The following is a 13,475-nucleotide window of genomic DNA, read 5'->3' as shown; positions in this document are numbered from 1 at the left end:
TGTTGGAAGGTACTCGAAAAAATCAACTTTTTCAATGCCGGTGTCGTACTCGGGCATTTCGTCAACTCTCAATCTGTCGGTGTTTATCATTTTTTAAATGAGGAAAAAAAATTTTTAATTTGTTTGAGAATCCTTCACAAAAAAAAAAATCACGCAATCAAAAGCCCGCTCCCCATTTTGACGAGATCCTGAATTCTGGTCGCATTCTTTTTTGTCATTTTTCTTTTTGGACGAATGGACGAACCAAACATTTTTTTGTGAAGCTCTTCCATTGGATTGATATATGTGTATGGATCAACCTTTGCTGCTTCGTTCACAATAGTGTTGACCAATTGGTTCGAATTCACTGTCCCTGTCTTGGCGTAAACTTTTTCGATCGCTTATTTTCCTTTGTCGATGGCAACGTCTTTGGCGGTCAAAATGGCTGAAGTGGCCAATTCTTTTCCTGCAGATTTGGCTGCGGTGATGGCTTCTCTTCCAATTTTACTTGCCGCTGCCTTTCTCAATAAATGAAGAGACGATCTCGATGCGTTTGAAGCTGCCATTCTCCTCAAAAAGTTTTTAAACGCGTCAACGAATCCTCCTCCTCCGACAACGTTCTTTCTCACATATCTTCGGTTGTTCACAATGAGCATTTTAAAATCAGAAAAATATTTTTTTAGATCCTTCAGATCCGTGGAAAATCTTCGATTTTTTAGATCCATGTTTCACGACTCGATGTATTTTTGAATCGACCGATATTCCTCTTTGTTGATTTCTCCCTGCCTCAAAAGCTCGTTGCAAATGGCAACAGCTTTGTTCCTCGATGCAATATTTCCAGCATGACCAGCGGCGATGCTCAAACTGAGTCTCTGCACCAGAGCATTCGGATCGCTCGGAAGAATGATCACTCCGTGACCTTTTTTTCCCCTCGTTTTTGTGTAATTTTTGTCCCAAATTTTCGAAACAATCTTGTCCCACTTTTCGCTTCTCGAAGCTTTTGGAACGGTGGGTTTCCCTTCTCTCTCCATCGCATGCGTTTCGACCAGTATTTTTTCATAGTTCTCCAAGTCCTCGTTGGTGACCTTTGTCATGTCAGGTTTTGACCTTGTGATCAGCTCCCAAAAACCAATTGTCCCATTGAACTTTTCTCTATCAATAACGATGTTGTTTTCATCGATGAAAACTTCCTTGTTTCCGATGAACATTTTTCCTCGTTCTTTTGCGTGTACATATTTCGACAAATATTCCAAGGCAATATTTCCAACATTCATTTTTCCAAACGTTTTTTCAGATGGACTTTCAGGGTATGACAAAGCCAGTGGAGTGTTGTCCACCTCTCTGTGTGCGATGCTCTTCAGCTCGTTTTTCACATTTTCGTTGCTCTCGATCAACGGTTTAAAAAACTTTGACAGATCAACCTGATAATTGGCATTGGAAACATCACGGTTGATGCTCTCATTGAAAATCTTTTCCCGGTTGGCCATGTATTCTTTGACAATCTCATCTCTCTTTTTCGGGTCTTGTATTTTAAAGAAGGACATTTTTTAAAATACGCAGAAAAAAAACTTAAACAAAATCAAAAATTCGTTCGTGTTTGCGTTCATTTTCCTTTTTTGAAAATGTTGTTAAACGCTTGAATGGCCTCTTCTCTTCCTTTTTGGATCAACGACTCTTTTGTCAATTCGTCAATGGTGCTTTTTGCATTTGTCCTGATTTCTTCAGCCATGACCTTAAATTTTTGAAGCTCGCTGAGAACTAATTCATATTCGGAATCGCTCACAAACCCGTCCATGAGAGATTTCGAAATGTGATCGCCAATCGTGTTCAATTTTGACTCGGAAAGAACCTTTAATTTTTCGTGCTTTTCAGCCTTCAACATCATTTTTTTGTTTTGTTGGTTTCCGAAAATGGAGAGTGCACCCATCCCAACCGCAATCCCCTCGCACGCAATCGAAACTGGAGTGGCAACGACGGTTGACAAAAGAGCAATCCCTGTGATCCCCAAAGCAATGCACACCGTTTGCAACCCATCGTCAGCTAAACGAATGATTTTCGCAACTCGATGGTACTTTTTGCTCAAAGCCATTCTCTTCACTTTTTCATCCTCCATTTCTTTTTGGATCTCGCTTATTTTTTGAAGCCTGTAAACATGACCTCCATCCGTCGGAGCTGTTGGAAGAGTCGGATATATTTTTTCAGTGTTTTTGATTATCTCCATCTTTTTAACAAAGACAGATTTTTTTAATTCGAATCGACGTGATTTATTTTGCAAAGCTTTTCTCCTTTTTTGACAATGACATCATTGATGCTGTTGTTGCTCACATCCAAAATGACGTCATCCACAGACTCTGAAAAAATCACGTCGTTTTTGAAAAAGTTCAATTGAGAACTTATTTTGTTCATCAAAGTGACGACAGCGATGCCTCTGTCAAAACTCAAACCAACAGACAACGATATTGGTGTATGAGAAAGAGCTGAAAATTTAATGTCCTTCTGAGCGAAAATTTCATGGTGTCCGTTTATGTTAAAACAGTTCGGGTGATCCAACTCTTTTTTTGCCACAACGATATTCTGCGATGTCTTTTTTTGCAGGTTTTTCATCGTCTCCACCATGTTTTCCAGCTCTTTGATCCTGTCCACCAAATTTTCCAAATTTTTTGTTCGGTCAGACTATTTGAATTTTTCCAACTCTTTGATCCTGTCATCCATGTGCTCCAAATACATTTTCGAGATTTCCATGTTAGAGTCAATGTGCTTCTCTGCTGAGGCAACATTCTTGTACATCTTGTGAGGGGCATGCATTTTTAATATGAAAAGAAAATGTTTTAACTCATTTTATTTTCTTTTTTTTTTTTTTCGTGTTTTTCATTTTTTTTCGTGTTTTCACTTGATGGCTCCTTTTTTCACCAACAATTTGACAACTTCAAAATGATTGTGTTGAGATGCTATGTGCAACGGTGTTCGATTTTCTTCGTCTCGTGCGTTCACATCGGCTTCATTTTCCAACAAAAATTTAACCAATACAAGATTACGACCGTATTGGGACGCCAGATGCAACGGCGTCATTTGCTCTTCATCTCGTGCGTTCACATCGGCCCCATTTTGCAATAGCAATTCAGCCATTTTAACCAATACAATATGACAACCGTATTGAAACGTCAGATGCAACGGCGCCATTTGCATTACATCTCGTGCGTTAACATCGGCTCCATTTTGCAATAGCAATTCAACCATTTTAACATCATATGCCCTAGTTGCCGCGTGCAACAGCGTCCATTGATTTCCATATCGTGCGTTGACATCAGCTCCATTTTGCAATAGCAATTCAAACACTTCAAAATGATTTTTTTGATACCCAATGTGCAACGGCGTCCTTTGCCTTTCGTCTCGTGCGTTCACATCGGCTCCATTTTGCAATAGCAATTTAACCACTTTAAGGTTGTCATTTTCTGATGCTATGTGCAACAGCGTCCTTTGCTTTTCGTCTCGTGCGTTGACATCTGCTCCATTTTGCAATAGCAATTCAACAACTTCAAAATGATTGTGTTTATATGCTATGTGCAACGGCGTCCTTTGCTTTTCGTCTCGTGCGTTCACATCGTCTCCTTTTTCCAACAAAAATTTAACCACTTCAAGTTTGTCACTTGCTGATGCTATGCACAACGGCGTCCTTTGCTTTTCGTATCGCGTGTTCACATCGGCTCCATTTTGCAATAGCAATTCAAACACTTCAAAATTATTTTTTTGATATGCTATGCACAACGGCGTCCTTTGCCTTTCGTCTCGTGCGTTCACATCGGCTCCTTTTTCCAACAAAAATTTAACCACTTCAAGTTTGCCACTTGCTGATGCTATGTGCAACGGCGTCCTTTGCTTTTCGTCTCGTGCGTTCACATCGGCTCCATTTTGCAATTGGCATTGAGCAAAATCGATATGGGTATGCATTTTTTAATAGAAAAGAAAAAAATATTTAACTCAAAAAAAAATTTTTTTTTTTCTTTGTGTTTTCACATCTCTTCGTCAGACTCCATTTCACCCAAATCCAAATCATCAGCCATGATGCTTGGAGAACAAGATACCTTTTTCGCAATGACCACTTCTGGAACTCTAACCTGAATAGACTCGATCTGAGTTCCAACAAAAACACCTTCAATTCTCAAAGAGGCGACGACGTTGCACTTTTGTCGAACATATTCCAAAGGACTCACCTTCACCAGCTCTTTCGCTTTCTTTTTGAAAAACAAAGAAGACACTTCAATTCCTTCCTCGCTTTTCTTTGTGAACAATTTTCCGAAAAAAATGGGCGAGGCATTCGGTGACATCGTCGCAGATTTGTTTTTCAAAATGAACAAGTCATCTGCCATTATTTTCTTTGTTCTCCCTCCCTTTTTCAAAGTTGGAGTCATTTCTTTGACTTTTTCGCGAAGAAATTTTGATACCTTTTCAGTCACCTCGATGAACTTTTTTTCTTTTTCGCTCACCCCTTTTTTCTCGTCGAAACCAAGAAAGGACATAGAATATCTCTCAAGTTCTTTCGTTCCGAAGTTGCAGTTCTCAAACACACCCAGAGAAAACAAAACGGGTGTCTTCAAAATGAAAGGTGCTTTCCCAGAGGGGTACTCATAAAAGAGCGGAATCTTTTGGTACTGAATGGGTTTGTTTGCAGAATAAACCTCTCCAACCGACAATTTGCTCTCATCAAAATTTTCGACCGACACGAAATTCATCTTTTTAAAAAGAAAAGAAAATTTTTTAACTCGTTTTTTTCAAACGGATTAATTCATCATTGTTCACCCATGAGTTGAACGAGTCCGGATATCCTTTCCATTTAACCAGTGATTTGCTTTTTGTTCGGCGAATGACTTTTTCAATCCTGTATATTTCTTGATGCGTCTTTTGCATCTCCTGCTCGTAAAAAGTACCTTAAATGTCTTCACCGTTGGCGTCAGTGATTTTGTACGTGGGTGGATCAGTTCGCTGAACTTTTGACACTGTGAAAACCTCCTCGGTCCATCTCGGCGTGTATCCTTTTTCAAAATGAGGCTTCTTTTTTGTGATCCTCACTTTGTCTCCCATTGAAAATTTCGGCTCTAGTCTTTCTTTTTGCATCTTTCCATTCAGGTTCATCCAGACAATATTTTTATTTTTTTCCTCGCTGGCTTCAATTGGTGTCATTTTGATGGACGAGTGCTTTGTGCTGTTGTAATTTTTCACCATTTCATCCAAAACGTCAATGTATCGGTTGGTGCTGTTGGCTGAAAAATATTTGAACATTCTCTCTTTCATCGTTCTGTTCCATCGCTCGACGACACAGCTTTTTTCCTCGTTTTCAGTGGAATACAATTGAACACCAAGCGATCTCACGTGCTTGTTGTGAAATTCTTTTCCTTTGTCCACCCACATTTTTGCACATTTTCTCTCACCAAAAATCTTTTTCAACGCTTCAGCCACTTCAAGTCCGGTTTTGCTTTTCAACGGAACGATCCACCCATACTTTGAAAACACGTCGATCACCATGAGCAAATATTTTACGCCATTGTTGAACTTTGAAAACGATTGCATGTCCACCAAATCTGCAGCCCATATTTCATCGATGCCGTTCATAAACACTTTTCTTTTTTTAAAATGATGAATGACCGGTTTGTGAAGCTCCTCTGCAAGCTGGTCCGTCCATTTCAAACTTGAAATTTTTTTTTTTAGAGCCCTTTGGATTCGCAGAGACGCCCAATCCGAATTTGGCTTTGGCTTTGATGATGGGTTTGATGATCTTTCTTTCGTTTATTTCTTTTTGAGTGGGGTTTGGAATGGAGTTCATCTCTTCAAGCATCATTCGATCCGCCAAATTTCTGCTTTGAACGTCTGTCAAATATTTATAGGCCAAATCGTGATGGTATGCCGCATTGTCCACTCGGTCCACCGGTTTGCTCCACTCTTGATACATGTCGGTGGATGTGAGCCTTTTGTCCAGGTTTGTGCCAGGTCCTGCAAATTTCATTCCTGGAATATGCATCTCTCCTGGAAATTTTGCCCACGGAAGCTTGATTTTTTTTGAAAAATTGTTGATTGATTCGACCAAGTCACCCCCTTTTGCCGTTGAAGAGCCTGCGTGTGCAACAAACTGACATTTGATCGTTCCGCAAGAGTCGCAAGTCCCTTTGAGCATTTTTCTGTTGTTTTTTGAGACCTCGTTTCTCAAATGAATGGTTTCGGTTTCTCTTTTGCATTTGACGCAGTACATTTTTATTTTAAAAAAATATTTTTAAATTAAAAAAAAAATGGAAGTGACCGATTTGTCATGGAATATTGGGAAAAGCAAAAGAGACAACAACCCTCTTTTGCCGAGAAGCATTCGAGGAATCATCGTTGGAAAATCCGGTTGCGGAAAAACAACGCTGCTTCTCAATTTCCTGCTCAAGCCTGGATGGCTGGATTATAACCACTTGCAGGTCTTTGGGAAATCTCTTTTCCAGCCAGAGTACAAAATACTCAAAAGCTCGTTCGAAAAAAATTTGCCAAAACAGATCATTCTCGATTTGTTCAAGGTTCAAAACGAAATGGAAAAATTTAATTTAAACCCAGAATACGTCATCAACGACCTTTCAAAAAAAATTTCCGAAACAGAGGACATGAATTGCCAATTTTTCGAAACGGCTGACGATGTTCCTGAACCTGAAGACCTCGATTCAACCAAAAACAATTTGATGATCTTTGACGATCTTCAATTGACCAAGCAAAACAAGTGCGAAAAATATTACATCCGAGGAATACACTCCAACGTCGACTGCTTCTACCTCGCTCAAAATTATTTCATGCTCCCACGACAAACCATCCGAGAAAACACCAATTTTATTTGTCTGTTTCCTCAAGATTCAAAAAATATGGATCACATTTTTCGAGACCATGTTTCGAGCGACATGGGAAAAGAAGAATTCAAAAAATTTTGCAAGCGTTGTTGGTCTCAACACCACGGATTAGCCGTCATCGATTTGACCTCAAAAAAATACGAGGGAAAATATCGAAGCGGATTCGACGATTTTTATTTTCCGAAAGAATCCATTTAAAAAAAAATTTTTTCCATTAATAAAAAATGTCTGGCATCATCATCGACGTGGATGGAAATTCCAACATAATCGAAACACCTTTTTTAGACAAAATCGTCTTCGATAAAGGAAAAACATACGAGATGGCTTTTCTCGGTCTTGAGACATACAACAGCTTTCCAAACATCACAAGCAAAAACAATCACTTCCGGTACAGCATGAACAACGGAGCCAACTGGGAAAACGTTGTCATCCCAGACGGAAGCTACGACATCATAGACATCAACAGTTATTTGCAAAAACACGTCTCAAACACAATCAGAATTTACTCTTTACAAAGCACAAGTTACGTCTCTGCGAATAAGATCAACTACTCCCCTGAAAACATCAAAATCGGATCCAACTCAAACACTTTAAAATCAACCGTCAAACTCGGAGTAAGTTATTTGATGGACCTGAACGTCGAAAACAGCATCGCCTCTCTTTTGGGATTCACAAAAAGACAATTGGACTCCAATTCAGAATACGAGTCCGACGACATTGTCAGAATCTCAAGCGTCAACACAATCAGAATCGTCAACAATGTCATCGGATCAGCCTACATCAACGGCTCACAACTCAATTGCATTTACTCCTTTTACCCATCGGTCGGTCCTGGATTCAAAATCATCGAAAGACCAATGCATTTGATTTACCTCCCTGTCAAGGTCCCTGAAATCTCCACGATGATCACACGCGTTGTCGATCAAAACGGAAATTCAATCGACTTTCGCGGCGAGGACATCACGATCCGATATCACATTCGAGAAGTGAAATAAATATTTTTTTCCCTCGTTTAAAAAAATGACCAAATATATCAGTGTCAAATTAAACGTGTCCCAGGGCCAGATCGAAAAAATAAAAAAATCCATGATGGAAGGAAAACCCGTGAGCATCCGGATTTCAAGAGAGGATTTCCACGGAAAAGACGTTTTGCTTGTGACACACACACAACACAAAAAAATTTTAGACGCTCTCCATCGCGGAGTTGGAGTCACCATTAAAATGAGCAAGACTCAAGTTGAACACAACGCAAATGTCAAAGGAGGATTTATCGGAGCTCTTTTACCTTTATTGGGAATGCTTGCTGCTCGAGCCGCTCCCGTTGTTGCCACTGGCTTATTGGGTGGAGCAGCCTCTTCTCTTGGATCCACCGTCATCGACAAAATCTCTGGAAGGGGTGTTGTTTACGTCAAAAAAAAATGGACACGGAATGAAAATGGGCACTCACAGAGGAAACGGTTTATTTTTAACACCCTGGGTCAAAGGAAGCTCAGTCAGAGACGGTATTTACATCAAAAACGGAAGAGGTTACGAATCCATCGGATCCGGATTGCTTCTCGGACCAAACTCCCCATTCTCAAGCATCCCTTTTTTAAATTTAATTTTGTGAAAATTTTTTTTTCTTGGCCAAATAAAAATGAACGGAAAAACGAGAATCTTGAAAAACGACGACGGAAAAATAAGAAGCATCAAAACACTTGACCCCATTGAATATTTAAGAAGCAAAGGATTTGGATGTAACGAAATTGAAATTTACAAGGCCATTCTAAAACAAAAACTTGAACAAGAAAAAGAACAAAAATAAGAACAAATAAAAAGAGAAATTTTTCGCACAAGATTTAAACACCTTTGCAAAAATTAAACCTTTTTTTTTCATGGATACTTTTCTCATGAAAAAACACTCACACCACAAAAAACATTTTTTACACCCCTCAATCAACAAAAAATATCAAAACGGGATGCAAAACATTTTTACACCCCTCAATCAACAAAAAATATCAAAACGGGATGCAAAACATTTTTACACCCCTCAATCAACAAAAATTATCAAAACGGGATGCAAAAATGGGTTTGTCCCAGAACTCTCCTTTTATAGTAGTCATAATAAACGATTCTTCTCATCTTTTTAACAGTGATGGAAACTTTTTTCTAAATCTTTCTCTTCTCTCCTACTTTTTTTTCATCCTCTTCGTCTTCTTTTTTACATTCAAGAAAATGTCGATAAAAAATCCTTTGTTTAGTCGATAGTCGTTGTAAAAAAATCCCCTGAGATTTTTCACGGATTCTTAATGATCCTTCTTTTGTCGGGTCTTCAACGTCTCTAACAGGCATTTTTCATTTGTGCTGAAATTTATTTATTTCATTTTACATCGAATTTTTTCATGGTTCATCAAAACCACTTTTGTGCATGCACAAAAGTTAGATCTCGATTACATCGCCGTTGAAAATTCTCTGAACTTTTTTAGGCGTAATAGTATGCTTGTCCGAGAGGAAGGTAAAAGCTTCCGGATTGACCGACTTGCGCGTCTCCCGAGTTGAGCGTGACAACAATTCTTCTTCCCGCTGCGACAGTGGGCATGGAATCTGACTCTGAAAAATTTCTGTAAAAAGAAATGGTTGTGGTGGATGCGATGGAAGCGTTGGACTGGTACAGCAATCCCGTCGATTTGTTGTTGAACGAAGACACGTTTGATCCGTTCCACGAGGACAAATAAAAATCTTCCAATCCCGACGAGGAAAAGATGCATTTGCTGTCACCGTCGTATCCTGGGAAAGTGGTGTAATTGTTTCCGCTGTATGTCGTCCAGGGGCTGAGGACGGTTCCGTTTCCCGGAGGCAAATTACCGTCGTACATTCGGACTCTCGATTCCCACTAGTTTCCAGATGCGCTGATGATGTGCATCCGATGTATTTCAGAAAAACACCGTTTTCTTTTCCATTAGTGTTCAGAAGCACATATTCGTTTCCGTAAGTGGTGTTGAGGTACCTAAACGTCCTGCAATAAAGTTTGTAAAACGACAAGGAAGGAGGAAGCGTGGTGAATGTGGAAATGAAAGGCTGAATCCAGTAAGTGATGGAAGAGGCATTTTTGTTGTCCAATTGGATGCCAATGTTTGATCTGAACGGCATGTCGAGCGTAAAATACCCTCCCAACGAGGTGCTGTTGTACACGTTGCATCCTTGCAAAGAGTTGGCGTAAAACGGTCCGCCGAGAGGAGAAAAAAGCGAGTTGCAAGCAAGGGCGGTGTTGTCCACTCCTATTACTTCCGTGGTTTCTGAATAATTTCCAACGTTGATTTCACCGTCTGTGAATATTCGAATGAAAACCATCCCGGGAACTCCAGTTCCGGTTCCGTAAAGAGCTAGCCACAATCTTCTCAGAACACCTGGTCCGTCCGAGTAAGTGAAAACGGTTGTCATTGTCGATCCTGCTAAAGACTTTTGACCCAAGGACGAAAAACTTGAATTTGGAACAAGCCCTAAAAAGTTGGATTTTTGCAAAGAAAAATCGGATTAGCTTTTTGTCGCTCCGTCTTGTGCGCTTATCGGATCCGTCACGTTGATCAATTTATGCGAATTCAAATCCAAGTCCGCTGTTCCAATCACCGCTCCAGAAGACGCATGAGTGTCCACGTAATTTTTTGTGGCTGAATCTGAAGCTGAAACAGGCTCAGCCAAATTGGTCAATTTGTGTGACGTCATGTTGATGTCCGTGTACAAAATGTTGGAGTAAGCAACTAGATTGTCCACGTACCCTTTTGTTACAGCGTCGTGAGAAGTGGTTGGATCAGAGACATTGATCAACTTGTGCGAATTTAAATCCAAGCTTCCCGTGATGGTGCTCGACCCGTCCGTTTTGATTAGCATGCTTGAGCTGACGTCAACGTAATTTTTTGTGGCGGCGTCGTGAAGATTTGTAGGTTCGTTCAAATTGATCGCTTTGTGAAAATTTAAATCCAAGTCCGCTGTGCCAATTACCGTCCCTCCTCCTCCTGACGCATGCGTATCCACGTAATTTTTTGTGGCGGCGTCGTGTGAGTTGGTCGGTTCTGCCAAATTGATGATTTTTTGAGAATTGAAATCCAAATCTGCAGTGATGGTACTGGACCCATCCGTTTTAACATAAACGTTGCTTGAAAGAGATCTCCAATAAGGATTGTATAAATACCGACCCAGTTCTGATCTACCAAATTTATCAGGCATTTTTATATGCCTCAGATTTTTTTTTTTGGCTCTTTTATTTTCTAAGATCACCACAGGCTATTGATGACGTCTTGAAAGTCGTTTCCTTCGTCCAATTTTTTCAAAACGTAAATACACACGTGAGCACAAAAAGTCGTGTCACCAAATTGAATCCTGTCGCTGTTGTAAAAGACAGGGCTTTTTAAATATTGAACCAATTCAACAAGAGGTGGCTGACCGTAAGAATCAAAACTGCATTTCTTATCATTTTCTTCTTACCAACACACCCAATGAAATCCTCCCGTGCTCGAATCCCCCGTGTTAACAATGCCGCATTCTTTTTCTTCTCGGTTTTTTCGGCAATGTGTCTCTTTCAAAAACACCTCGAAAGTTTTTTATTTTTAGCTTTTTAACATCCTCTATCAATTGAAAGTTGGTCAAAGCCTTGTTCGGAAAATTTACTCCTTCAACGTTGATCATTTTTAAATTCGTGTAAAATTTAAAAAATTCAAAGAATTTTCCGGGATTTGAAGAATCTAAAAATCTAAAAATTCGAAGAATTTCCACAAGTGATCCATACAAAGTCAAAGAATTTAAAAAATAACCATTTTAACATCCACAGTTATCAACGGAAAAACACCAAAGATTCGCCAACTTTGAAGCCATTTTCAATAGCAAAGAGTATTGGCATTTGGTCGTCGTTATCTCGTGCATTGACGTCAGCTCCTTTTTGCAACAACAACTGAATAATGTCAAAATGACCGTTTTTAGATGCCAAGTGCAACGGTGTCCTTTTTTTATTATCTTGCGCATTGACATCGGCTCCTTTTTCTAATAGAGATCGAACGGTGCAATAATAACTATTTTCTGCTGCCAAGTGCAACGGTGTCCAATTTGCAACATTTGGCGCGTTCACCTTAGCTCCTTTTTGCAACAGCAATTCAGCCAATTCGAAATGACCGTTTTTAGATGCCAAGTGCAACGGTGTCCAATTTTCAACATTCCGAACATTGACGTCGACTCCTTTTTGTAAAAGCGATTGAACCACTTCAAGATAACCATTTTCAGATGACAAGTGCAGCGACGGCCAATTTTTATTATCTTGCGCGTTTTTTTCAATGACTGATCGGTATACAAAATCCATCTTTTTTATATGAAAAGAAAATTCATTTAACTCATTTTTTTTATTTTTCTTCGTCTGATTCAGCCTCTCCCAAATCCAAATCGTCCATGATGCTTTGAACTGAAGGAGCGCTTTTAACAATCACCACTTCTGAAAGCTTGACTTGAATGGACTCGATCTGCGAGCTAATAAAAACACCTTCAATTCTCAAAGACGCAACGGCAAAACACCTTTGACGAACATATGTCAATGGATCTGCTTTTACCAGCTTTTTGTTCTCCTTTTTGCAGAACAAGGAAGTGATGCTCTTTTCTTTTGTATACAACTTTCCGAAAAAAATGGGGGATGCGTTTGGATTTTCAGATTTGTATTTTAAAATGGACAAATATTCTGTCATTATTTTTTTCGTTCTTCCTCCTTTTTTCAACAACGTTGCCAATTTGATGATTTGCTCGCGAAGAAATTTTAATATTTTTTTAGTCACCTCCATAAACTTTTCTTCTGCTGCTGCCATTCCCTTTTTATCGTCGAAAGCAACAAAAGACATGGAATATCCCGTCAGCTCTTTCGTTTCCACGCTGCGGTTTTCAAACACACCAAGAGAAAACAAAACGGGCGCTCTTAAAATAAAAGGGCCTTTTCCATTTGCATACTCGTAATACAACTGAGTCTTTTGGTACTGAATGGGTTTGGTTGCAGAATAAATCTCTCCAGCCAATAATTTGCTCTCGTCAAAATTTACGATCGTTACAAAATTCATCTTTTTTAATGGAAAAGAAAATTTTTTATATCATTTCATGATCCGACGCTTTGACTTTACTCTGCTCTTTGATTTTATTTATTTTTCTTCGAGCATATTCGAACATGTCTTCCATCATCATGCCGCTTTTTTCAAAACGAATCCCTCCACATTTTATTTTGAACTCAAATTCATCCATTCGACGAATAATGGTAAAATCCAAATCATTTTCAAAGCTGTAAATCTTGTAATGGTACTTTTCTTCATAAGGCGAATAAAAATACGACTCCTCGTAATCCTCCGTCATAAGGTACTCATTTATAGAGGGCTCAAACAAAACCATCATTTTGCTCATTTTTTAATGGACCTGAAAATTTTTTTTAGTTGGGAAATGACCAATGTCGCTCGAAAGCAAACTAATCAATTCTTTATTCTCCACCCACGAATTAAATGAGTCAGGGTATCCCTACCATTTGACCAACGATTTTTTATTGGTCTTTCTAATGATTTTTTCAATCCTGAATATGTTCTGATGCGTCTTTTGCATCTCTGCTCGTAAAAAGTGCCTTGAATTTCATCTCCGTTG

The 13,475-nt window shown here is 39.2% G+C and overlaps 2 protein-coding genes across 2 annotated transcripts; both read right to left on the bottom strand.

Annotated features, from left to right (window-relative positions):
* Positions 1–707: 707 nt before the first annotated feature.
* On the bottom strand, positions 708–1,466 carry LOC149894045 (uncharacterized). Its single transcript, XM_090076877.1, has one exon. The coding sequence runs from the start codon at positions 1,464–1,466 to the stop codon at positions 708–710; it is 759 nt and encodes a 252-aa protein (XP_089933003.1).
* A 1,399-nt stretch (positions 1,467–2,865) lies between these two features.
* On the bottom strand, positions 2,866–12,171 carry LOC149894044 (uncharacterized). The gene is made up of 3 exons (XM_090076868.1): positions 11,668–12,171; positions 4,019–4,709; positions 2,866–3,881 (listed from the first exon to the last, which is right to left on the bottom strand). Exons 1-3 carry the CDS (start codon positions 12,169–12,171, stop codon positions 2,866–2,868), a joined length of 2,211 nt encoding a protein of 736 aa, XP_089932994.1.
* Positions 12,172–13,475: the final 1,304 nt, after the last annotated feature.

Source organism: Hydra viridissima, unplaced genomic scaffold (genome assembly GCF_058129835.1).
Source record: "Hydra viridissima isolate aposymbiotic clone 2 unplaced genomic scaffold, HvirCarnegie_v1 scaffold_1, whole genome shotgun sequence".
Lineage (NCBI taxonomy): Eukaryota > Metazoa > Cnidaria > Hydrozoa > Anthoathecata > Hydridae > Hydra > Hydra viridissima.
The sequence above is the reverse complement of the archived record's forward strand: the minus strand, read 5'-3'. Positions and strand labels throughout refer to the sequence as shown.

Bases quoted from the DNA above. Each gene is read 5' to 3' on its own strand.
- LOC149894045 (XM_090076877.1), bottom strand. From the start codon at position 1,466: ATGGCCAACCGGGAAAAGATTTTCAATGAGAGCATCAACCGTGATGTT.
- LOC149894044 (XM_090076868.1), bottom strand. From the start codon at position 12,171: ATGGATTTTGTATACCGATCAGTCATTGAAAAAAACGCGCAAGATAAT. The intron at 4,710-11,667 runs GTGTTTTTCCGT...CTTTTTAAAAAG, and splicing joins TCAAAGTTGGCGAATCTTTG to ATGAATTTCGTGTCGGTCGA. The intron at 3,882-4,018 runs GTGAAATGGAGT...TGCAAAATGGAG, and splicing joins GGCTGATGATTTGGATTTGG to CCGATGTGAACGCACGAGAC.